The sequence below is a fragment of the Neoarius graeffei genome, chromosome 2 (genome assembly GCF_027579695.1).
Source record: "Neoarius graeffei isolate fNeoGra1 chromosome 2, fNeoGra1.pri, whole genome shotgun sequence".
Lineage (NCBI taxonomy): Eukaryota > Metazoa > Chordata > Actinopteri > Siluriformes > Ariidae > Neoarius > Neoarius graeffei.
Window position 1 is genome coordinate 126,263,572 of NC_083570.1, and position 26,382 is coordinate 126,289,953.

General features: G+C 44.4%; 1 protein-coding gene across 1 annotated transcript in view; it reads left to right on the plus strand.

Moving 5' to 3' along the window:
* Positions 1 to 26,382, plus strand: part of LOC132882266 (uncharacterized) — a 247,947-nt gene that overhangs the window by 218,379 nt on the left and 3,186 nt on the right. Inside the window, exons 2-3 of the mRNA XM_060915553.1 lie at positions 21,332 to 21,595; positions 25,945 to 26,078. Of these exons, the coding sequence (XP_060771536.1) occupies positions 21,485 to 21,595; positions 25,945 to 26,078 (245 nt within the window). The 5' untranslated portion in view covers positions 21,332 to 21,484. The remainder of the gene's footprint in view (positions 1 to 21,331; positions 21,596 to 25,944; positions 26,079 to 26,382) is intronic.

Below are 26,382 nucleotides of genomic sequence, written 5' to 3' on the forward strand. Positions count from 1 at the left end.
TGTTAATTTTTCAACACATCTGAGGTAAAAGTTGACGTTCTGGATGACTCTGTCATTTCCACTGTCACTGTGTTAGCAGTTTGATGCTAAATGTTATTACAGTGTAATTTATGTATTTTCTCATTAGTTTTTCAACGTATCTGAGGTAAATGTTGACATTCTAGATAATTCTGTGCCATTTCCGTGTTTACTGTGTTAGCAGTTTGATGTTAAGTGCAATTACAGTGTAATTTAAGTATTTTCGTAATAATTTTTCAACACATCTGAGGTAAATGTTGATGTTCTGGATGATTCTATGTCATTCCCACTGTCACTGTGTTAGCAGTTTGATGCTAAATGTTATTACAGTGTAATTAAGGTATTTTATTAATTTTTCAATGTATCTGAGGTAAATGTTGACATTGTAGATAATTCTGTGGCATTTCCATGCTCGCTGTGTTAGCAGTTTGATGCTAAGTGTAATTACAGTGTAATTTAATTATTTTCGTAATAATTTTTCAATACATCTGAGGTAAATGTTGACGTTCTGGATGATTCTATGTCATTCCCACTGTCACTGTGTTAGCAGTTTGATGGTAAATGTTATTACAGTGTAAGTAAGGTATTTTATTAATTTTTCAAAATATCTGAGGTAAAAGTTGATGTTCTGGATGATTCTGTGTCATTTCCACTGTCGCTGTGTTAGCCGTTTAATGTTAAGTGCAATTACAGTGTAATTTAATTATTTTCGTAATAATTTTTCAACACATCTGAGGTAAATGTTGACGTTCTGGATGACTCTATGTCATTTCCACTGTCACTGTATTAGCAGTTTGATTAGGGTGACCAGATTTCCCTAGTCTGAAACCGGGACACTTTTGCGTGCGACCATGCTCGTGCATGCACATCTTTTTTTTTTTTACGTAAATGTGACACTCAGAGAGGTGCTCTTATCATTTTGTTGAAACTCACATTTATCAACATCTCACATGAAATAAAACAAACAGGCATGTTGTTATCTAGTAGCATAGTGGTATACAGATCAGTTAAATTATGGTCAGACAACAGATTTTGTAATGGCTGAGAATAGGCCAGGCTATGTCCATAGGCCAAATTTAAACTGATTTATTTCACCTGTTTGTGAGAACACCAAGAAGAATGCATATGCACATGTAGGCAGGGGTTAAATTGGGATTGGTTATGTGGGGGGGCTCTGCCTCGTACCCGCCCCTGCCCCCGCCGCCCTGCCCCAATATACTTTTTGGAAAATAACCCTCTAATTTGATAACCATATCATATTGCACAGAGATATACACCTTATCTGTGTGTTGTAGGCCTATGTGTGTCTTGTAGTGCCCCCCTACACATTATGGCAGTTTGAATGTAGATTGTTTGGCCAATGTAACAGATTGTACAGGTTGTTGTACATTGGTTTGAAGGAAATGATTAGTGGGGGGTCTGGGGGTCCTCCCCCAGAAGTTTTTTATTATCATACATGTTATTTGCTGAATTCTGGTGCATTTTAATAAGTTGTTAGCTGACTTTACAGAGGTAGGTTGAGCAATATCATGTTAAATCTTGTCACATGCCTACAGGTGAAAAATGTGAAGGAGAAATGTTCAGTGAGAAAATTTGAAGGCTTGCACAATCTTAAACCAAAACAGTTGATTTATTTTGGAGGATAAATGTTAAATATGCCAAAACACTGTCAGTCAAATTGTCAATCAAATATATTCATGCAGTGAATGCAACCAAATACAAACAACACTATAACATTGGAAGCATTTATTATTATTGTTATTATTATGACAATAATAATAAATGCTTCCAATGTTATAGTGTTGTTTGTATTTGGTTGCATTCACTGCATGAATATATTTGATTGACAATTTGACTGACAGTGTTTTGGCATATTTAACATTTATCCTCCAAAATAAATCAACTGTTTTGGTTTAAGATTGTGCAAGCCTTCAAATTTTCTCACTGAACATTTCTCCTTCACATTTTTCACCTGTAGGCATGTGACAAGATTTAACATGATATTGCTCAACCTACCTCTGTAAAGTCAGCTAACAACTTATTAAAAAAAAATGCACCAGAATTCAGCAAATAACATGTATGATAATAAAAAAAAAAAAATTATTATTGTTATTATTATGGCCCCTGTTAGGGTTTCCCAAGGCAGACAGGTCCTAGGTGACAGGCCAGACCAAGAGCAGTTCACCAAAAAACCCCTATGGAGAAAAAATCCAGGACCGTGACGTCGCCCGGTAGGACGCAGCCGGGGCCCCACCCTGGAGCCAGGCCCGGGGTTGGGGCTCGTATGCGAGCGCTTGGTGGTCGGGCCTTTGCCCATGGGGCCCGGCCGGGCTCAGCCCGAAGAGGCGACGTGGGCCCGACCTCCTGTGGGTTCACCACCCACAGAGGTAGCAGTAGGGGTTTGGTGCAGTGTGGATTGGGTGGCAGTCGAAGGCAGGGGCCTCGACGACCTGATCCCCGGACACAGCGGCTGGCTGTTGGGACATGGAATGTCACTTCGCTGGGGGGGAAGGAGCCTGAGCTTGTGCGGGAGGTTGAGAGGTACCGGCTAGAGATAGTCGGGCTCACCTCCACGCACAGCTTGGGCTCTGGAACCCAGCTCCTCGAGAGGGGCTGGACTTTCCACTTCTCTGGAGTCGCCCGTGGTGAGCGGCGGCGGGCTGGTGTGGGCTTCCTTATAGCTCCCCAGCTCAGCCGCCATGTGTTGGAGTTTACCCCAGTGAACGAGAGGGTCGCCTCTCTGCGCCTTCGGATTGGGGAGAGGGCTCTTGCTGTTGTTTGTGCCTACGGGCCAAATAGCAGTATAGAGTATCCGGCCTTCTTGGAGTCCCTGGGAGAGGTACTGAGGGGTGCTCAGACTGGGGACTCCATTGTGCTACTGGGGGACTTCAATGCTCACGTGGGCGATGACAGTGACACCTGGAGGGGCGTGGTTGGGAGGAACGGCCTCCCCGATCTGAACCCGAGTGGTGTTTTGTTATTGGACTTCTGTGCTAGTCACAGTTTGTCCATAACGAACACCATGTTCGAGCATAGGGGTGTCCATAAGTGCACGTGGCACCAGGACACCTTAGGTCGGAGGTCGATGATCGACTTTGTAGTCGTGTCATCTGATCTCCGACCCTATGTCTTGGACACTCGGGTGAAGAGAGGGGCTGAGTTGTCAACTGATCACCACCTGGTGGTGAGTTGGATCCGCTGGCGGAGGAGGAAGCTGGACAGACCTGGCAGGCCCAAACGTATGGTGAGGGTCTGCTGGGAACGTCTGGCCGAGCACTCTGTTGGGGAGGTCTTTAACTCCCACCTCCGGGAGAGCTTTTCCCAGCTTCCGAGGGAGGCGGGGGACATTGAGTCTGAGTGGACCATGTTCTCTACCTCCATTGTGGACGCAGCTGTTCGGAGCTGTGGCCGCAAGGTCTCCGGTGCCTGTCGTGGCGGCAATCCCCGAACCCGGTGGTGGACACCGGAAGTAAGGGATGCCGTCAAGCTGAAGAAGGAGTCCTATCGGGCCATGTTGACCTCCGGGACTCCTGAGGCAGCCGACGGGTATCGGCAGGCCAGGCGTGCTGCAGCTCGGGCAGTTGCGGAGGCAAAAACTCGGAACTGGGAGGAGTTCGGGGAGGCCATGGAGAAGGACTATCGGTCGGCCTCGAAGAAATTCTGGCAAACCGTCCGGCGCCTCAGGAGGGGGAAGCAGTACTCTGCCAACACTGTTTACAGTGCGGGTGGGGAGCTGTTGACCTCGACTGGGGACATTGTCGGGCGGTGGAAGGAATACTTTGAGGATCTCCTCAATCCCACCGTCATGTCTTCCACTGAGGAGACTGAGGCTGATGACTCAGAGGTGGACTCGTCCATTACCCAAGCCGAAGTCACTGAGGTGGTTTGCAAGCTCCTCGGTGGCAAGGCACCGGGGGTGGATGAGATCCGCCCTGAGTATCTCAAGTCTCTGGATGTTGTGGGGTTGTCTTGGTTGACACGCCTCTGCAACATCGCGTGGCGGTCGGGGACAGTGCCTCTGGAGTGGCAGACTGGGGTGGTGGTCCCTCTTTTTAAGAAAGGGGACCGGAGAGTGTGCTCCAATTATAGGGGAATCACACTTCTCAGCCTCCCAGGGAAAGTTTACTCCAGGGTACTGGAGAGGAGAATTCGACCGATAGTCGAACCTCGGATCCAGGAGGAACAATGCGGTTTTCGTCCTGGTCGCGGAACACTGGACCAGCTCTATACCCTTCATAGGGTGCTCGAGGGTTCATGGGAGTTTGCCCAACCAGTCCACATGTGCTTTGTGGATCTGGAGAAGGCATTCGACCGTGTCCCCCGTGGTATTCTGTGGGGGGTGCTTCGGGAGTATGGGGTTCGGGGCTCTTTGCTAAGGGCTGTCCGGTCCCTGTACGAACGGAGCAGGAGTCTGGTTCGCATTGCCGGCAGTAAGTCAGACCTGTTCCCAGTGCATGTTGGACTCCGTCAGGGCTGCCCTTTGTCACCGGTTCTGTTCATAATTTTTATGGACAGAATTTCTAGGCGCAGCCAGGGGCCGGAAGGAATCCTGTTTGGGAACCACAGGATTTCATCTCTGCTTTTTGCGGATGATGTTGTCCTGTTGGCTTCTTCAAACCAGGACCTTCAGCATGCACTGGGGCGGTTTGCAGTCGAGTGTGAAGCGGCTGGGATGAGAATCAGCACCTCCAAGTCCGAGGCCATGGTTCTCGACCGGAAAAGGGTGGCTTGCCCTCTCCAGGTTGGTGGAGAAGTCCTGCCTCAAGTGGAGGAGTTTAAGTATCTCGGGATCTTGTTCACGAGTGAGGGAAGGATGGAGCGTGAGATCGACAGGCGGATCGGTGCAGCCTCCGCAGTGATGCGGTCGCTTTACCGGTCCGTCGTGGTGAAGAAGGAGCTGAGCCAAAAGGCGAAGCTCTCAATTTACCGGTCGATCTACGTTCCGACTCTCACCTATGGTCATGAGCTTTGGGTAATGACAGAAAGAACAAGATCGCGGATACAAGCGGCTGAAATGAGTTTCCTTCGCAGGGTGGCTGGGCGCTCCCTTAGAGATAGGGTGAGAAGCACAGTCACTCGGGAGGAGCTCGGAGTAGAGCCGCTGCTCCTCCACATCGAGAGGAACCAGCTGAGGTGGCTCGGGCATCTTTTTCGGATGCCTCCTGGACGCCTCCCTGGGGAGGTGTTCCAGGCATGTCCCCCCGGGAGGAGGCCCCGGGGAAGACCCAGGACATGCTGGAGGGACTATGTCTCTCGGCTGGCCTGGGAACGCCTCGGTGTTCTTCCCGAGGAGCTGGCCGAGGTGTCTGGGGAAAGGGAAGTTTGGGCTTCCCTGCTTAGACTGCTGCCTCCGCGACCCGGTCCTGGATAAGCGGAAGAAGACGAGACGAGACGAGACGTTATTATTATGTATTCAATTATTTATTTGGCATGTGGTGCTTTTTGTATTGTCTAGAACATACATAAGATGAGCATATTATAGCAGCAAAATAGAAGCACAATCATTTGAATGCAGCAAAACTTTTGCTGCATTCAAATGATTGTGCTTCGATTTTGCTGCTATAATATGCTCATCTTATGTATGTTCTAGACAATACAAAAAGCACCACATGCCAAATAAATAATTGAATACATAATAATAACAATAATAATTACACTAATAATACACTAATAATAGGGCGGCACGGTGGTGTAGTGGTTAGCGCTGTCGCCTCACAGCAAGAAGGCCCTGGGTTCGAGCCCCGGGGCCGGCGAGGGCCTTTCTGTGTGGAGTTTGCATGTTCTCCCCGTGTCCGCGTGGGTTTCCTCCGGGTGCTCCGGTTTCCCCCACAGTCCAAAGACATGCAGGTTAGGTTAACTGGTGACTCTAAATTGACCATAGGTGTGAATGTGAGTGTGAATGGTTGTCTGTGTCTATGTGTCAGCCCTGTGATGACCTGGCGACTTGTCCAGGGTGTACCCCGCCTTTCGCCCGTAGTCAGCTGGGATAGGATCCAGCTCGCCTGCGACCCTGTAGAAGGATAAAGCGGCTAGAGATAATGAGATGAGATACACTAATAATATTAACAATAAATAATAATAAATTAACATTAAATTAAATATTAACAATAAATAATAAAACACTAATAATATTAACAATACAGTGAACATAATCATTATCATATTTTTTATTATTAAAAACAAAATATAAAATAATACTGAAGAGGGGAAAAATACTGATCTAAATATGTTATGTTTTTATTTTTAGACAGTATGTGTTTTGCTAAACAGCTGTAAGCTTCCTCCTCTTTGCTTTCCTCATTTTTAACCTTTAGCTGCTGACCTCTAAAAATCCAAGACAACAAAACAATTTATTAACCTTCTTGTATAAAAGTGAAATTGACTGTATCGACAGTTAATTAAGGCTAGAGCACAAGACGAGTGTTTTGTTTATGTTTGCCAAAGGTAGCTAACTTGAGGCAACGTTAGGCTCAACTTTTGGTCAATCTCAGTAGCTAACTTTAACTGACATCTCCCCCTTCCCCCTGGCTAATTTCTGTCGATAACTGGGGACTATGGAAATTGAACTCGCCAAATGCACAGACAGTTTGTTCAAGCACCTCTGATGGATTAGGATCGTATGCAGGTAAAAGGGGAGACGGTGTACGGAGAAAATTATAAACAAGTCACAACGCTGAAACACAAGCCCAAAAACCCGCAAACCACGACTTCTGATTTTTTTTAAAGCGAGCTCACAAAAAAGAAACCCCAAAGTCGCTTATAAAAAGCGGAATTGGCAACCCACGCAGTGTTCCAGAAACCAGAATCTCTGATCGCAAGTTCTGTTCTAAATAGCTTTGACAGGTCGTCTTGTTATCAGGAAAACTATGATCTATCTCATAAAAGTCATGGGTTTATTGATTAATAAAACGATATTTAATTATTCAGAACTGAAAATCGTGAAAAGGGTTTGTTGCTTTTGATGTGTGCGTGATCATATGCCATCCGCTCCGAGCTTATGTGCCGGGGCTCAGCCCCAGACAGCCCCGGCCCAATTTAACCCCTGTGTACAGCACTCATTTGCCCCAATTTGTATTTCATGAAGTGGAAAGGCAAGGCATCTTCTGATGAGCTATCACTTTCATCCTGTCTTACCTCCACTTGGTGGGAGCGGTGCACTGTAAAAAAAGAATAGTTGAGAATACTTGAAATTTCAAGGCAACAGTCTGCATTAAGAATTTTATGTTTTGCCAATGATGTGCCCATGATAATCCAAACTATGATAAAACTGTTATCTTTATTAAGAATTCTTAATTAAGTCAATTTTCAATTCCTCATTCTGCCAACATAGATTTCTCTTTTTGCTGAACAGTGGCATTCACAGTAGTACAAAAAGGCAATTGAGGTTATCAGACTTTTTTGGGGGGCTTTTTTCACCTTTATTTGGATAGGACAGTGTAGAGACAGGAAATGAGCGGGAGAGAGGGACGGGGAGGGATCGCGAAATGACCTTGGGTCGGAATCGAACCCGGGTCCCTGGATTTATGGTATGGTGCCTTATCCACCTGAGCCACACCCACAACGTAGGGTTTAAAAACTTTATTTCAATATTGAAGTTTTGTAATTGTGTAGAACAATGAAAAAAGGCATGTATAGTTTAATGATAAATTGTGATAACCTCAGGGGCGTCGTGGCTCAGGTGGATAAGGCGCCATACCATAAATCTGGGGACCCGGGTTTGGTTCCGACCCGAGGTCATTTCCCGATCCGTCTCTCTCTCTCCCGCTCATTTCCTTTCTCTATGCTGTCCTATCCAAATAGAGGTGAAAAAAGCCCCCCCCCCCCAAAAAAAAATTGTGATAACCTCAATTGCCTTTTTGTACTACTGTGAATGCCACTGTTCAGCAAAAAGAGAAATCTATGTTGGCAGAATGAGGAATTGAAAATTAACTTAATTAAGAATTCTTAATAAAGATAACAGTTTTATCATAGTTTGGATTATCATGGGCACATCGTTGGCAAAACATAAAATTCTTAATGCAGACTGTTGCCTTGAAATTTCAAGTATTCTCAACTATTTTTTTTTTACAGTGTGGTAGGCAGCTGGTTTCTTTCCTTTCTTTCCATCTCTGTATCCTCTGCTGCCGGACTCCTGTGCGTCCTTGTTACGGCAGGCTTTTGTGATATGTCCAATGTTGCCACACACATGACACTTCACTTGCTTGAATTTGCACTCTGCAGCCGTATGCTTGGTTCCCTTGCACCGATAACACTCTGTCGTCGCTCCTTTAAACCCATCAGCCCCCTGCAAGCCCCTCTTCGTCTTCATGAATTTCACTGTGGCGCTTGGCATTTTCAAATCTTGCGCATTTTTGTTTGCAGTCTCTACGGCTAAAGCGATGGACAGTGCTTTGTCTTAGGTCAATTCCGTTTCAGACAGAAGGCGTCTTTGAATACGCTCATCATTAATCCCACAGACAAGCCTATCCCTCAACATTTGCTTTAGTTTATCGCCATAGTTACAATCTTGTGCCAAACGGCGTAGCTCTGCTACATAATCAGATACAGACTCGCCAGGTTTCCTGGTGCGCGAATCAAACTTGTATCGCTGCACAATTTCACTAGGCTTCGGATGGTAGTGGTCTTTTAACAATTTCACTCGGTCCTTGTAACTTTTGTCCTTCGGTTTCATCGGGCTAAGAAGGCTTCTCATCAAACTGTATGTAGTTGGCCCTACTACAATAATGAGCACAGCGCGTTGCCTCGCTGCATCAGTTATCTCATTGGCTGCAAAAAACTGTTCCAGTATTTCACAGTATTCTTCCCACGTTTGGGCTTTAGTATCAAATGCCACTAGCGTGCCAATTGTAGTAGCCATTTTTAACTTACTTCAGTTCCGTTTTTAATTCCTTCTTTTCTCTCCCCTCACCGACAGGTCCAGTGCATCCAGGCTTCAAACAATCCACTTCACTAATTCCAGTCCGAAAGTCCATTAGTTTTCATCCTCGTCGCCAGAAAGATGTTGCATCTCCAAAATGAATTAATGTCCACACAAGCATTCCCGTTTGTGGGTCTTTACTTTTTCAGAGTGCAGGCAGCAAAAACATACAGGCAACAGGTAGCACAGCCTAACTGCAAGTGACTGACCTACTAGGCAAAGTCGGAGTCTACCCTATATGGTAGGGCCAGGTGTTTACTACTCAACATGTTCTCTTAATTCAAGGTGCCACCTAGTGGTCAATAACGATATACTCTAAACATGTTCTAGATGGAAACTATTAAGAACACATTCCAGTACAAACACTATCAATACCAATATATAATGTCTACGATATCACACATATAAACATAAACTCTGCCTTCTGCGTAGAATCATACGTCATCCTCGCCGCCATATTGGATGTGGCAAAGTGGAGATTCTTCAGCCGTCTCTGGTATAGCGTCTAGACAGTGGCCGAGAATAAAGATGCCTCATTCATGTGCTGCGTTTAGCTGTACCAACAGGTTTACCGTCCAAACGAGATCACATGGGATTACCTTTCACAGGCGAGACTGGAAAAATACTTTTCAATACTGTTCCTTCAGTCTTCAGTTTCCCAGCTCATCTCCACCAGGCAGGTGTAGAGTTATAAGCAGTGAGAATTAGAGAATACAGTGCCACACTATGATGAACGTTTTTGACCGTATGATGAATGTTTTTAACCTTTCGGAATGTGAAGGCATCATTTCTTCAAATAGTCACAGTGAATGAAAGTATTATTGGATTGTATCAAATGTGTTTTCCTTCTGTAAGCTCATGTAAAAATACAGAGAACTATAATATCATATATATATAAAATCTTAATAAGATTTAACCAAAATAGTAACAACTCAATTAAATGAATACTGCACTGTCTTAGTACGACTAAAATGCATCTCTCTCACTAAACACTTTCCAACAGAATGTTTAAAAAGCGCTAGAAATCCGATCAAAATCCTCTCAGAATGCAGCAAAGGAATTTGCTCATTTGCAAACTTTGACTGAAAGTTTTCAAACAAAATGTAAAAATGGCTCTATAAATACTACCATACTATCAAAATATACTCCACAAAGAAATTCACTCGAACGCAACATTTTAGTCCGACCAAAATACACTCACTAATAATCTTTCACTGAAAACCTCAAAATTCTATCAAAATCAGTCACTTTCCAGATAATTCACTTGTAAACTTTCACTTAAAACTTTCAAACCTAAATTCAAAAAATAGCACTAAGACACTCCCACACTATTCAAATACACTCACCAAACACATTCTCTGTCCTGCAAAATGTCACTAAACACTTTAGAAGCTGTACAGTTTGTTTCTGAAGTGGTACGGAAGACTAGTTTAATTTCACACTCAAATGTCCATTATATTCTGATTGAAGGTATCTTTACCTTAAAATGTGTAACTGGCTGGTCGAACATTTGCTTATCCACGGAAATTCATTCTATCAGGCAACCTGGGATTTGCATTCATATTTTTGCCGTGTGGTATTGGGTTTAGTGGCCATGATGAATGACTGCTTGTAAAAAATGTCAGACAGCCTGGGTGAATCCTACATTACGGAAGTGACAGTCGTTCTGGTCGTTGATTGGTTAAAAATCAGTTGACGTCAGCAGTGTTTCTCATATGATTCTGATTGGACATAATCAGGAGTATTTTTAACTTGGCGGTAGGGATTTCCCCAAACTGGGAGATTATCCAGTTTTTAGCAAATATGATCGGGAGGCGGGGGCTAAAATCGGGATTCTCCCGCCAAAATCGGGAGGGTTGGCAAGTATGTATCTTAGCCACCAGGCCATCTACTGTATCTCCTCGCCTTCCGCTATTTTGTCAGGTCTGCTGGTCACTGGCCCCGGTTGAGTTTTTCGAGACTTCGGTTGCAAAACTCGTCTGTTCTCAGGTGTTTTTGCCCAGAGTTCACGTAGTGACATTACTCCTCTGATCGTGCTGTTTTAGCCGTGTTAAACTGTCCCTGAAATGTTCAAAATCGCATTTAGTCCGGGAGCTCGACTCCAACGCTCCTACTCTCTCCGTGTCATGTGATCCCCTATTTACTGCCTTTTAAATCGTGCCTTCTTTTTTATAATAGTCTTGTTATGCCTTTATTTGAGTATGCGGATATAGTTTGGGGAGACAAACATAATGTAACTTTAATGGCTCGTTTACAAGCACTACCAAATAAGGCTGCTACATTAATTCTAGACAGACCTCTTTATTCTTCTGCCAGGCATGCTCTTGCCACACTCAAGTAGGTATCTCTGGAGAAAAGACGGTTCCAGAGAAGATGTGTGTATGTGTTTAAGTGTCTAAATGGACTTCATCTCATCTCATCTCATCTCATTATCTCTAGCCACTTTATCCTTCTACAGGGTCGCAGGCAAGCTGGAGCCTATCCCAGCTGACTATGGGCGAAAGGCGGGGTACACCCTGGACAAATCGCCAGGTCATCACAGGGCTGACACATAGACACAGACAACCATTCATACTCACATTCACACCTACGGTCAATTTAGAGTCACCAGTTAACCTAACCTGCATGTCTTTGGACTGTGGGGGAAACCGGAGCACCCGGAGGAAACCCACGCGGACACGGGGAGAACATGCAAACTCCACACAGAAAGGCCCTCGCCGGCCCCGGGGCTCGAACCCAGGACCTTCTTGCTGTGAGGCGACAGCGCTAACCACTACACCACCGTGCCACCCCCTAAATGGACTTGCAGAACACAATTTGAATTTGATTAGGCATCAAGATCGACACAGATGTAACACAAGAAATAGGGATAAACTCAGGCTCCCCAAAACTCAGAGGAACTGGGGAAAGCAAAGGACTGAATTTCATACAGTCAACGATTGCAATACGCTTAATCAGGAAATTAGAGAATCAGGGAATGTTTGTATTTTTAAGCACAACTTAACATTGTTTTTACGTACTAGATATTCATAATTATCAGGTTTATTAGGTCAGCATATATTTTTCCAAGAAACAATAACATTTCTCTGTTTCAACATCTGATATGTTGCCTTTGTCCTATTTCCAGTGAAATATAGGATTTCCGTGATTTACAAATCAGCGTATTCTGTCTTTTTATTTACATTTTACACAGTGTCCTGACGTTTTTGGAAATGGGGTTGAATAGAATATGAGAATAATAGTGTAGACTACGAATGTAAATGGAATAGTCTAAAATCCGAATAGAATATAAACAATATGAATTTAAAAAAATAGTACAGTGTAAATATAAACATGAATAAAGCACTTATTCTGTGAATCGCTCTGGATCACAGCATCTGCAAAGTGTTTTCAATGTTGATTTGTACCACTGGACTTCCAGATGTTTATTATGGCTGCATTATCAACCTGACACTGAGCCACCAGACTATCAGCCTCCTTTAAATCCACCTTGCCAAGGCTGGACCCATCAGCTATTCAGCAGAGTTGAGGTTTGACACCAACGTTGACCCAAACTTATTTTGTCCACTGAGCCACTGTGGCCTACAGACTTTCAGCCAACTTTAAACGGCAGTTGTTATAAAAACAGCTCCTTTTTTGACCTTAAGCCAGCACTGGTTAAACTGTTAATAAGGATTGTCATTATTAACAGAGCTTCTTTGCCAACATCAGCGCAATGCTGTGTCTATATAGAGAGAAGGCCAACAGCAAACCAAAACAGTCAGAGGTCGACTTCAGTTTGCTACCTGGCCGAGTATCCAACAACACAACTTGTACACAATTGACCCAAAACCTTAGAGGTTTAAGACGCACTGCATTTCGGTGATTAATGTGAATGACCTCTGAGGAAAGACTGATCTTCAGATCATCACCTCTCATTTGTTCATTAGGGATCGACATCGGCCTCCTTGTAACAATGTCTTATTCAAATCACAACACTTAAGTCAATGTAGGTCGGATTGTTTGTTTGTTTATTTATTTGCTAACAGCTCAGTAGCTAACTGTAATGTATTGGATCAGGGAATGTGTGCAATGTGGAGAAGTATATTGCTGTATAAAGATTCAATGTTTAATTTTGCAATGCGACTGATGAACAAGTCTGAAATAATAACAATGACAACAATTTTGTATTGTGGAAAATATACAACACCTAATAATACACTGTCTAGGAGAACATTTGAACTTTTTTTACTCTCAGCACAACAGAATAACTGGCTTAAAACACTGAACACATTTTTTTCAGAAAGAATGTAAAGGCAGCAGCACAATCTCGAATATCAATACACTGAGGGTTTTTTAAATAAATTTAAAAATGGATTAATGACAGTTTTCCATTGACAGTGTTATTTATGGATATTTACAGTTACTGATACAGTATAACAATATAATGATTTTCACTTCATTCTTTAAAAAAATTCAAATAAACACAAAAACAGTGGTATTTAAATAAATGTCGTAGAGAAACAGTGTATGACAAATGAGCTCCCACTGAAGCGAGCCCTTAAAAGCTTTAATATCTTGTGCAATTTTTTTTACATTTATTTCATGCTATAACATTAAAATTATTTCCTTGAAGTGCAAAATGTGAAGCGTACTGTGCTGTATTTTAAACGAATGCTGTTTGACGATGAATGCTTTCATGCTAAATGCTCAAACCAAAGAATGCTTTGCATAATTTTACATCACAGTCCAAAATAATAAGCTTAATTTGTACAGCAACCCAAGGACACTTTACAGAGGAACGATAGACAAAAGAAGAAAAAAAAACCACTCCCTCAAAAACAAAACCATCATTACAAACAAGACCAACTGTGATCTCCTGCTCACTGACGTATCCCTCGCTCTCGCTTATATCAGAATACGAGCAATCGAAGGAATAGGACACTTATTATGAATGCTGACTTCAACAAATAATGAACTCTGAAACAAGTAAGTAAAGAGCAGTGTCTCTCCCCAGGGATTTCACATAGCATCCTGGGAAACTGTCATTTTGAAATAGCATTTCGCTTCTTGAAATAGCGTCAAAATCCACGCTATACGTTTCGCAAATACATTCAGTCGGTAAACAGGAAGTCGATATGCGACAGACCTGAAAACGGTAAACACGGTATAGAACCCCAAGCTGAAGTTCGGTACCGAGTGGCTATGATTTGTGGTTGCTGAGAAAAAGGGTGTTTCAGACAGACAGTAGGAACTCAGCAACATGGAAAACTGTTTTGTAACTTTGGCTCTAAACTCTAACTGACAACAGGGAAAGTAAATCATGAATATTTATGCACAGTCAGTTTTGGTCTGTTGACAACATCAGTCAGTTTTAACTGTCCCCGCGGACCTGGTTTTACTACTTTCGTAACACTTCCAGTTTTCAATTCGGCAGCATTTTAATTAAAACATCATTAATTACACCAATTATAGAAATTATAGAGTGAAGCTGTAGGGAGCAGCAGCTGTTAATACAGCAGCACACAGCACACAACCAGCCACACACTTCTAACCAACAGCAACTTCATCTTAACATCGACTTCATTTAGATTTTTAAACAAATAAATCATTTAAACATACCAAAAATTTAATATGGCCCGTTATATTTGACTTTAAATCTATTTAATTTTGACTTGTTGATATTAATAATGAACTTCCCTCCTGAAAATCCAACCCTAACGTCCACGTCGTGGGAGACGGACAACAGAGTGCACATTCACCCTGGCTAATCGGGCTCTGCTAGGACTCTTTATGTTAGCAGTAATACAGCGATCACAAACACTCAGTATTAATAAATCTATGAATTCTCCACCGATGAGATTCGGATATTTTTGACTCCACACCATATACGAGAAAGAGCACGTTTTCAGAATTGCTAAACGTATAAAGCACGTACCCCAGTACAAATCTTGGAAGCTTGGTACTGTTAATATAAGAACTAGAAAAGAAGTTGGCAAACTCTTCTCTGTAGCAAAGGAGGCCTTCAGGGCAGGTCTAGATATATGTGGTCTGCAAGAAGTGAGACAGCTAAACTCAGGAGCAGAAGTAATAATGATCAACGATGACTACAGATATGAATCCTACTGGTCTGGATACGCTAGGAACCGTGAAGCAGGAGCAGGTATACTCATACGAGCATGCTGGGATATTGTGATCAATGAGGTCAATTACATCAGTGCCAGGCTCCTGACTGCTTCAGTGGTCTTTTATGGATACCGTCTCACAAGGGTGTAGGTTTGGTATTAACAGTGGTGGGGACATAAACCCAATGCCAACGCCCAGTGGTGCCAACTTCAGATCATCATTAGAGGGTCGCAATATTTTGCTCCGTTGTGTTCCACCAAAAGAGTCTCCATCATCTCTCCAAAGGCCAGACTTTTAAAATTTGAAGTTCAGAACTGTAGTAATTCATGAATAATAATAATAATAATAATAATAATAATTATAATAATAATAATAATAAATTCATTTGATTAATTGCAAATCTTGCATGTGGTGATTAATTAATTCTACCAATCTGCAAATGTGCACTGACTGTCGGGAGGGTGTATGTTCCTTTCCCTCATAAATGGAAGTAAAACACATCCGGAGCCTTAAACACTGCGTTCCATGAGGCTGGCAGGTAGCCTGGCAAGCCAGACTAAATGTGAATATTTAGTCTGGCCTCGCTCGTAGACATTCCCGACGGGTGTGGGAGGAACAACCCGCTGTCTTTCAAACTGTCTCTGTGCGTATAGGCCAACGCTCTGACCAATCAGCGCAACAGTGACTGTGACGTAGTCAGAGCGACAGAAAGCAGTGGGGGAAGCCTTGAAATAAATAATTTTTCAAAATGCGTATTAATTAATAAACAGGTTCTAGATATTAAGAAGTTTGGAGATAATGACCACAAGTTTGGAGTCTGTACCACATACTTAACATACACTCATTTTTTTTCAAGTGTTTTTCAAGGGTTTGCTTAAACTGTTTTTGAGAGTTTTTATTTAGTGGTGTTTGGTGAAATAATTTCCCTTAAATTTAAAATAACGGGAAAATAAGAAACAAAAAGTAATGTTTCAAAGCTGTTTATTAATTCTTCGTACTGCACAAACTAGCCCCATCGTTTTGGCTACCAGCGGAGCTAGCTGGTAGATCAGACTTTTGCCATAGCCGGTCGGCAAAACAGCGAAAACGTCCTTCTTGAAAAGGAATGAGCGGAGATCCTCTTCCTGCTCATGTTTCAACGAAAACTCCAAGTCTAATTCTTCTAAAACTGATTCCAAAGCGGAGTCAAACGCGCGCTGTTCACTAGCCATAGCCATCTTTCCTGTTATGCTTTCTCCAGCGTCACGCAGCCTTGTCGTCACTCCTGCAAAAGCCCGCCCAAAGAATCCAAACAAAAACCTTGCGTTGTGATTGGCGGGCACGATTTGATGCCCGGGGTGTTTTGTTGATATGGTGCAAGGCTAGACCCACTCGTAGGCAAAAATATTTTTGGCCGCTAGGCGGGTGGGTCTAGTTTACTAGGCTAGCTGGCAGGGGGAGTGGGCTCTCTTCTGTGGGATCTTTAACTGGTTTTAGAATGCCAGTTTAAGCTGATGTGTGATTGATCTAATGATAAAATAGTACGAGGGCTCGAGAACTTTTTTGACACGTTGAAAGGTTACAATTTTACTTGGCAACAGAATGTATGTGAATTCTGATTGGTGGTTGTTCTATTATTGCCCTTTTGTTGTGCTGTTGAGCCCAGAGTGGAGAGAGGAGGGAGGGGCGGGAGAGGAGGGAGGGACAGGGTTCTGCTGAAGCGCACATGGTGTTCTGGTCGAGGAAAATTGTGTCAAATTTATTTCTTCAATTCAGAACATGCTTAATGACTCATGTGATGTTAAACGAAACGAATGACAGACAAGGAGACTGGATAATAAAGACCTATGAGCTTGAGTTATAGTGCATTATACTTTCCTTTCCATTCTACCTACACTTTTATAGGGACAAGATTGCTGCAGCACCCTAATGAATTAACAAATGATGCATCACGCATGGCAATTCAAAGTTTATGTCAGACATTACCCATTGTACACAAGCAGCAAAACATTTGCATTTCACATAGTAGCAACTAAGTGAGATTTGCCTGTGACCCTGACTCTTCTTCACCTCTATCTGAGCAACAACTTAGGCGGCATCTTCTGCCACCTGATAAAGAACACATTGATGCCATGAGCAGTGATCCAGCACGCCTCACATTTCAAACACCAGTAACGCACATCAGTTTAAATAGACTATTCCAACTAAAAACTGCCAAGTCCAAGTGCTCCATCAGCTTCCCCTGATGCTGTGGCCCTGCCACTCCACCGCTGTCTGAGGGACAATGCGGCTGCGCTGCTTCTGTCACCTGCCAAAGTCATCGATGCGCCATATGAGCCCTGAGGGAACCCGCTGGATAAGATGCCACTGGAATGGATTCATTAGCGCTAAGGGGAAACTGTTCTCCTCCAGTGACTTACACTTCTTTTGAAAAATAGCTGCGAATCTCCAGCTTTCTTTTCCTTCCTGACATCTCGCCTCCCGCTTTCAAATGAACCGCCTCGAAAACCAATCAGCTCCGCGGAAGTGTGGACTCGGGATGTGACGTTTTCAAAAGAGAGGCGGAGTCACCAAACATTTCTGATCCAGAAGGCGGAGGCTGTTATGCTAATCACGTGAAGATGTTTGATTTGATTAAAAGGTGTCTGGGCCTCGAACAATGTCCACATCACCATCGGATTGTTGTTGTTTACATGTATCATGTTACCCGAACTCGGTCAGGGCTCTGCAGGTCTTAACTGAAGCGCTTCAGATTCAGGGTTAGCGCGCTGCTAAAGTTTGCAGGCACTTCACAAGCAAGACTCGGTGCAATATTAACCAACATTAGCACAATCTGATATGATTTAATAATGTCTTTGGGACCTTAATGAACTCCAGTTGTTGTCGGGATCAAGTCGGATTGTTATTTACACGCCACACAAACTTAAACAGTCATATTCATACGCTGCCGTTTTTACACACTGAATCTGAACTGTTGTGAACTGATTAATTCTCCGAGCTAATCTAACGCTACATTCCTCAAGCACAGTTTGCTAGCTAGCAGCCGCTCACTGCACTGCAACCGCACTTGCTAATTGACACGGGAGCCGAAAGGGCTTGCTGTTTCACGACCACGCCCCCAGAGTGAATATTCATGAGCGAATTTTGCGTGGTGCTCCGCCCAGTGGAAACCTACAGGAACCCTTTGTGTACCGCACGCGGGGCGGGATTTATTTTCTTCAATCAGAAATATTGGTAGGGACACGCCCACGCCATCCAGACCCAATTCTACGCCGATGCCGTCTTAAAGTAATTGTGGCTTATCCTCCTCCAGACTGTGGAAATGATACAAGAACAAGGGACTGGCATAAAAATGCTTTCTACAGTGATCTTCAAAAAGCTGCTGCTAGAGATACCAAACATCAAACACTTGTGATCTTAGCAGATATGAACACCACTACCGACTTGAGTTTAATGATGTGGAAATTTGATGGAAGCGAAATCAAAACTATCAACTGGGCTCTCCAGCCTTGCGCACAGAAATTACTCGGCCAACGGCCACCAAGCTGCACCGCTATTTTTGAACTGCGGACGAAGAGCAGCATCAAGCGGGTTCCGCAGAGCTCAGAAAGAGCTTCACACACACCAGTCAATAAACTGAGAAATGTAGCTACCCAACAGCCAATCAAAAAATAGCATTGTTGTATCCAGGTAAAATTTACGTGATCCTGCCAATAACTTTCCTTATAATACATAGGGCCAAATTACTCAATTCTGATTGGTCAGTCAAGGAGGGCTTTTCTTCTTAACACGGGGCCGTATTTCTGAAATGCTATTGGCTAGTTCATTGCTTGGTTACGGTTACAAAAATTAGCAAATTTTGTCAACAAAATGGCTGACTCTGCTGACTCAGCAATGCCGCGTTTCGCTATATTTGATGAAGAAATGATAAACCAATTGAAAGCTGCAAGCAAAAATGAAAATACCAAAAAAAGACGCTTTAGAAACTGATTCACACGTGCAAGATAGTCTTGCGCCCTTATTGGTTCAGAAAATCTCATCTCATCTCATTATCTCTAGGCACTTTATCCTTCTACAGGGTCAAAGGCAAGCTGGATCCTATCCCAGCTGACTACGGGCGAAAGGCGGGGTTCACCCTGGACAAGTTGCCAGGTCATCACAGGGCTGACACATAGACACAGACAACCATTCACACTCACATTCACACCTACGCTCAATTTAGAGTCACCAGTTAACCTAACCTGCATGTCTTTGGACTGTGGGGGAAACCGGAGCACCCGGAGGAAACCCACGCGGACACGGGGAGAACATGCAAACTCCACACAGAAAGGCCCTCGCCGGCCCCGGGGCTCGAACCCAGGATGATCTTGCTGTGAGGCGACAGCGCTAACCACTACACCACCGTGCCGCCCCGGTTCAGAAAATGTGAATAACAAATGATGTGAACTTGAATGGCTTCCGATCACTCGTGAAATAAATCCTTAATTTTACTCGGCCCCATACGATTACCGATACAAAGAAGCCGATGCGGTGAAGTGCAGACCGACACACATTGAACGCCGCGGGAGCGCTATATTCGATGAGTCGCCTACAGTACAGTAAATCATCTCATCATAGGATTTTGTATTTCCTGAATGAAATTAGTACTTGCATCACAAAAATAATGAGAGCTGATGTTGGGGAATATTGTCTCCAGGTAATAATGTTAACTGTCAGTTTGCCCAGAGTCTGTGAGCTTGTCTCGCCACTTCAATCTTGAATCCTTGCTAATTTCAGCAGCTATTTTTGACCCCTGTTTTTAGTCCCAGTGTTGCACACTTGAATGAAAACTCAGTGTGATTTTTTTTTTTTTTAATCTCTTCCTTTACTGGGGACTCGCCAAACTGCAAAATACACAGATATAGTAGTAGATGGTCAGGCGCTTGTGTTTACACGGTCTCTCGCTTAGCACTACAGTCCATGTGCTTGCCTTGTTTACTCCTGAGCAGCGCTCACTTTAGCGGCTACTAAGGAGAAACTACACCTCTCTTTATGTACTGCTTCTCATCGCAGAAACTGGAGCACAGATACTATTTTGTGAGCTACACTGCTACACAGAACAATACATACACACAATACATACAAAACATTTGAAATGAAATAACTTGAAAAATATATAGAAAGGGGGGGTGGCTTATTCTGTTATCATTTCTTGTCCTTACACTAGTGTAGTCATATTTCCATTATCTGTTTTTGTTGTTGTTAGGCTTAACAGTTTTAGTGCAGTTGTAGTAAATACAGTTTCATCGTTGCATAGTCCATTTTAGTCAGTAGGCTACTTTTAGTTGTGATACTGTATTTCATTTTTACATTTTATATCCTGGCCATGCATACATTAATCATTGCATTTATCTGTTTCAAAGATGTCAGGGAAGAAGCAAATGAGCATTCTTTCATGCTTCGCTCTGAAGGGTCAGCGCGCTAAAAAGGTTGCCAGGTCAGAGGAGGAGACTGTGGAAGAGGCAATGGTGGAGGCAGTAGATGAGACAGTGGAGGAGGCAGTGAAGGAGACAGCTAGGGTGTCAGTAGCGGAAGAGACCATAGAGGAGACAGTGGACAAGCCAGTGGAAACAGGAAAAAAGAGAGGATTGTCTGGAGCGGCCACCTATTGAGGTATTTCACTCACGTGACCAAGTGCGTAATATGTGCGTAAGATAGGCTTCTCATGTGTTTGGAGATCCGCGCTCTTTTTATTTTCTTTCTTTCTTTCTACATAATTTCCCTGTTTATTTCTGTCCCGTTTCTTTCTAGCCTCTGTTATTGCGTTTTATGTCTGATGTCACTTTATCTACTTGTTTTGTAATGACTTGATACTTTCAATATAAAAAAAACAAAAGATCCGCGCTCTGAGACAAGCGCCAGCACTCCCCCCCCAGGGAAAAAAAAGGGACCCCCCCGAAAATATCAGCATAGTTCGAACAGGGTAAACAGAGAAAACAGGAAAAATTAAATGATTAATTTTAGGGGGCTCATTCGTCATAAAGATACAATATTTTGTTTTTCAATTTACTGGTGATTTCTGGTGCATTACTGAATTCATCTGCAGTATATTATTTACATTCTTAACAAGAAATTGAACTTGGAAAAAAATTGGCACAACAGGGAGAATGCAGAGAATTTTTTTTTTTTTAAAGTTGTTTGGGCACCATGCAGTAGGTGGGTGTGGGGGTTGTTGGTTAGAGACATCTTATTTCCAGTGTACTTTAATGTCTAATTAATCATTGTATTTTAAGGGCATCATTTATTCTTATGTAATGTTACTTTATGTTGTAGGAGAAGTTGAGAGAGTTGGGAATTGATGACCCCTACCTCTTTTCTCCTGGAATCTTCACTGATATACTGAAGTGTAAACAGGTGCCTGACTTTCAGTACCATGATTTATACCACTATGTGGTTTTCAACCCTTCACCATATTCAGGCCAGGCCATGAAAGCATACAAAAGCCTGGATGCCTACAGCTATTTTGTAGCTGGCTGGGTTACAGGACTCCAGCAGTGGATTGTGCCTGGGAATGGAGTACACCTTGTTCGTGCCAAAGTAAGTGACAAGTACTTGTATACTATCTATCTCTTGTCTTGGGTTAAATGTGTAATGTTTTATTGTTTTTTATACTGTTTTAGTGGATGGATGGATGGATGGATGGATATTGAATGTGTTTGTTTTTTTTTCTGGAATTTTAAATTACAACACTTGCTGCTTTGCCTTATTATTCTAGATCAGGCCCTAGTTATCAATAATTCTACAGGGTCGCAGGCAAGCTGGAGCCTATCCCAGCTGACTACGGGTGATGAATCGAATGTCGAGAGGACGCTGGCATGATTGTTGCCGCTTCTCGCATCTCGCTTCTCGCTTTTTGTTTCTCTTATATTTGATCGCGCCTTTTCTCTATCTCAAGCTGCGTCTATTTTTGAGCTGTGTTTGTTCCATCTCGACTACAACTCTGCTGTCGGATACAACTGACGCGACGCGTGCTTGGACTACTCTGTGCTCCGCAGTTAAAAAACTTTTGGATTGCCTACCTCCTTGCTTTCGGCGTACTGGGTATACTTCTGACATCTCCGCCGCCCTTTACCACTCTACCACAGGACTGTCAACTCGCTAGTCTGCATCCTGCACTGCTGCTACCTCCATTTGGGTGTAGCATTGGTTAGCAAGCCAAGCTAGCCGGCAAGGTGCCTGTGTTTGTTCGGTGCTCCCCAGTCGCCATGGCGCGGATAAACTACCCCGTAGGCAAACTCCTTGAACTCAACTCTGTCTTTCTGTCTCCTCCATGCTGTCTTGAGGTTATCAAATCTCTTCACCTCCTGCGCCGTCCACCATATGTACACAGAGCTGTTCGCCAGAAGTTTGTTTACAACTCCAAGATTGCGGCTATTCCTGTCATCTGTTCCGCATCCCAGCACAGACGTGCTGAACGTAGGCCACGTCCACCACCTGTCATTCTCCGGAACCTAGTCTGCACTGACAGCACTGCATCCACCAGCAAGTTTGCCTCCTTCATGTTACAGAATATCAGATCAATAAACAACAAAGCCATCATTATTCACGACATGATAACAGAGAAAAAACTGGACTTCCTTTGTTTAACCGAAACATGGCAGAGTCAGCAGGACTTTGTTAGCCTCAACCAAGCTACCCCTCCCGGTTACACATACATCCATAAGCCGCGTGGCCACGGCCGCGGTGGTGGACTCGCCATCATACACCACTCTGATTTTTTGGTTAAAGAACACCCCGTCAGTGCATCATCATTTGAATGCCTCCATCTCTCAGTGATTGGCGCTGCTCAGCTGCAACTGGTCCTCATTTATCGACCACCTAAAGCCTCCTCCTGCTTCCTCCCTGAGCTCACTGAACTACTTGCTGCAGTGTGTCCCCTGTCCCCATCTACCATCCTGCTGGGTGACTTCAACATTCATGTGGACAACAGCAGCTGCTCTTTTGCAGCTGACTTCATGGCCCTTCTGGACTGCTTCAACATCACTCAGCATGTGCATGGCCCTACCCACAGCAAAGGACACACCCTCGATCTAGTCTGCAGCACCGGCTCATCTCCACTACATCTTCAATGCATTGACCTGGCTATATCAGACCATCAGGCAATTCTGTTTTCCATCCCGGTACCCCACCGCAGACAACGCCGTTTGCGGTCCATCACTTTCCGCAACATTAAGAATGTTCCTCTGCCTCTTCTTTCTCAAACTTTAACGAACCATCTCACACCCCCGGATACTGCCCTCCCAGTGGACACCCTGGTCGAACACTACAACACAGCACTCTCAACCAGCTTGAATACTCTGGCTCCTACCATCACGCGATCTGTCTCTTTCTCCCGTCCAGCTCCCTGGTTTACCTCTGAGCTGCGCCTCATGAAAAAATCTGGGCGGCGCCTCGAGCGACTCTATAAAAAATCTGGCCTTACTGTCCACCTGGAGGCCTACAGGGACCATGTGGAGAGCTACAAGCAGGCCCTCACCACAGCCAAGACACGCTACTACTCCACCCTCATCAACAACCAGCAACACCACCCAAGAAAACTTTTCTCGACTATCAATCGCCTTCTCCGTCCTCCTCACTCACCCCAACCATCTGATCCTGCTGAACTGTGCTCCAGATTTCAAGACTTCTTCATCGCAAAAGTCAACACCATCCACCAGCAGCTAGTATCTACATCCCCGGCCACAAACCAAGCCCATGATGACACGCCTCCTGGCATCCACCAGCCATGGCAGGACATCTCCACCCCTGCTGCCTGTCCACCGCAGCACTACCTCTCCTGCTTTGCACCACTGGACAATGCCCAGGTCACCGATTTAGTCTCCACAGCCAAGTCATCATCCTGCCTCCTGGACCCCATGCCCTCCACCCTGGTCAAATCATGTCTTCCCACCCTCTGCAACACCATGACCACCATCATTAACACATCACTACAGTCTGGAGTTGTGCCTACCACCTTCAAAACCGCTGCTGTCATCCCCACCTTGAAAAAGCCTGGTCTGGACCCTGACGATCCCAACAACTATCGTCCCATCTCCAACCTTCCTTTCCTTTGTAAAATCCTGGAAAGAGCAGTGGCAGCCCAACTTCAGCAGCATATGTCCCACCATGAGCTCTTTGAACCACTACAATCCGGCTTCAGAGCCCACCACAGCACAGAGACTGCTCTTGTCAAAATTACCAACGACCTCCTCACTGCTGCAGACAATGGACTCATCACCATCCTCATTCTCCTGGACCTCTCAGCAGCTTTTGACACAGTCTCTCACTCCATCCTCCTGAAGCGGCTCTCAGAGTTCACTGGACTATCAGGCACAGTACTCCTCTGGTTCCACTCATACTTATCCAACCGGAAACAATTCATCACACTCAATGACTCCCGCTCCACTACAGCAACCATCAGCCACGGCGTTCCGCAAGGTTCGGTGCTTGGCCCCCTTCTTTTCACCATCTACATGCTCCCCCTTGGTCAAATCATCCGTTTCCATGGTCTCAACTTCCACTGTTACGCTGATGACACACAACTATATATCTGCACCAAACCCTCTGCTCAGCTCCCCCCAACACCGCTCACTCACTGTCTGCGTGATATCAAAACATGGATGACCGACAATCTCCTCAAACTGAACAGCAGTAAAACCGAGCTCATGGTGGTGGCACCGGCGCCACTGCTCAGGAAGGTTGGGGATCTCCATCTGAACATCGATGGCTGCTCCTTCATCCCATCTCATGAAGTCCGTAACCTTGGTGTTATCTTGGATTCATCACTGTCTTTCCAGTCCCACATCAAAAATGTCACCAAATCTGCTTTCTTTCACCTCCGCAACATTTCCAGACTCAGGCCCTCACTCTCTAACACTGTTACAGAGACTCTTATTCATGCTTTCATATCATCCCGCCTAGACTATTGCAATGCCATCCTGCTTGGTCTGCCGAATAAGATCACAGACCGACTGCAATATGTTCAGAATTCAGCTGCCAGGATTCTCACAGGCACCAGGCCCTGGCAGCACATCACCCCCATTCTCAAACAGCTCCACTGGCTGCCCATTAAATCTCGCATTTCCTACAAAGTCCTCCTCCTCACTTACAAGTCTCTCCATGGTCTGGGACCCCATTACCTCAAAGATCTCCTCCATCCCTACTCCCCATCAAGATCCCTGCGGTCCTCATCCAAGGGCCAGCTGGTCATCCCCCGCACCAGACTTAAGGCCACCAGCGATAGAGCATTCTATGCAGCTGCTCCTTCTCTATGGAACAGGCTACCCAACACCATCCAGAATGCTCCTTCACTGGCAGCGTTTAAAAAACACCTTAAAACCCATCTCTTCATGGAGGCCTTTGGCTCCTAGTTTCCACAAGCACACACGCACATACTGATATGCACCCACACACACACTTCTACACTGACACCTTGTTAAGCGACCTTGGGTATTTTGAAAGGCGCTATATAAAACCAAACTATTATTATTATTATTATTAATTGAAATATTTGAAAATTATTTCTAAAGATGGCGGCACGGTGGTGTAGTGGTTAGCGCTGTCGCCTCACAACAAGAAGGTCCTGGGTTCGAGCCCCGGGGCCGGCGAGGGCCTTTCTGTGTGGAGTTTGCATGTTCTCCCCGTGTCCGCGTGGGTTTCCTCCGGGTGCTCCGGTTTCCCCCACAGTCCAAAGACATGCAGGTTAGGTTAACTGGTGACTCTAAATTGAACGTAGGTGTGAATGTGAGTGTGAATGGTTGTCTGTGTCTATGTGTCAGCCCTGTGATGACCTGGCGACTTGTCCAGGGTGTACCCCGCCTTTCGCCCGTAGTCAGCTGGGATAGGCTCCAGCTTGCCTGCGACCCTGTAGAAGGATAAAGCGGCTAGAGATAATGAGATGAGATGAGGTGACTCATTCACAAAGGCTATCAGAACCACCTCTTCTTCCATGGATTGCCATGCAGAATGATGGGCAGGTTATCTTTGGCCACTGCACATGTAAAGCAGGACTTGGGGCCCGTTTACACGAGGACGCTGTCGGGTAAAAACGACTAAATATTTTATCAGAAGTGCCTTTCGTCTACACGGGGACGGCGTTTCCGAGGCTGAAAAACGGAAAAAATTGAAAACGCCTTCCAAAGTGGATAAGTTAAAAACAGCCCCCGTTGCATATCCATCTAAACTACCCAATACGCAAAACTCTGCTCGGATCTGCTCACGTCGGGTACGCGTTTACGTCATACATATGTCATATACTGTACATGCCATCCCGGGAAGTAAGAAAGTAAGTAAAAAAGTAAGAGCATGTCTGATTACATCGATCCAACGGACCTTCAAGCTGCTCT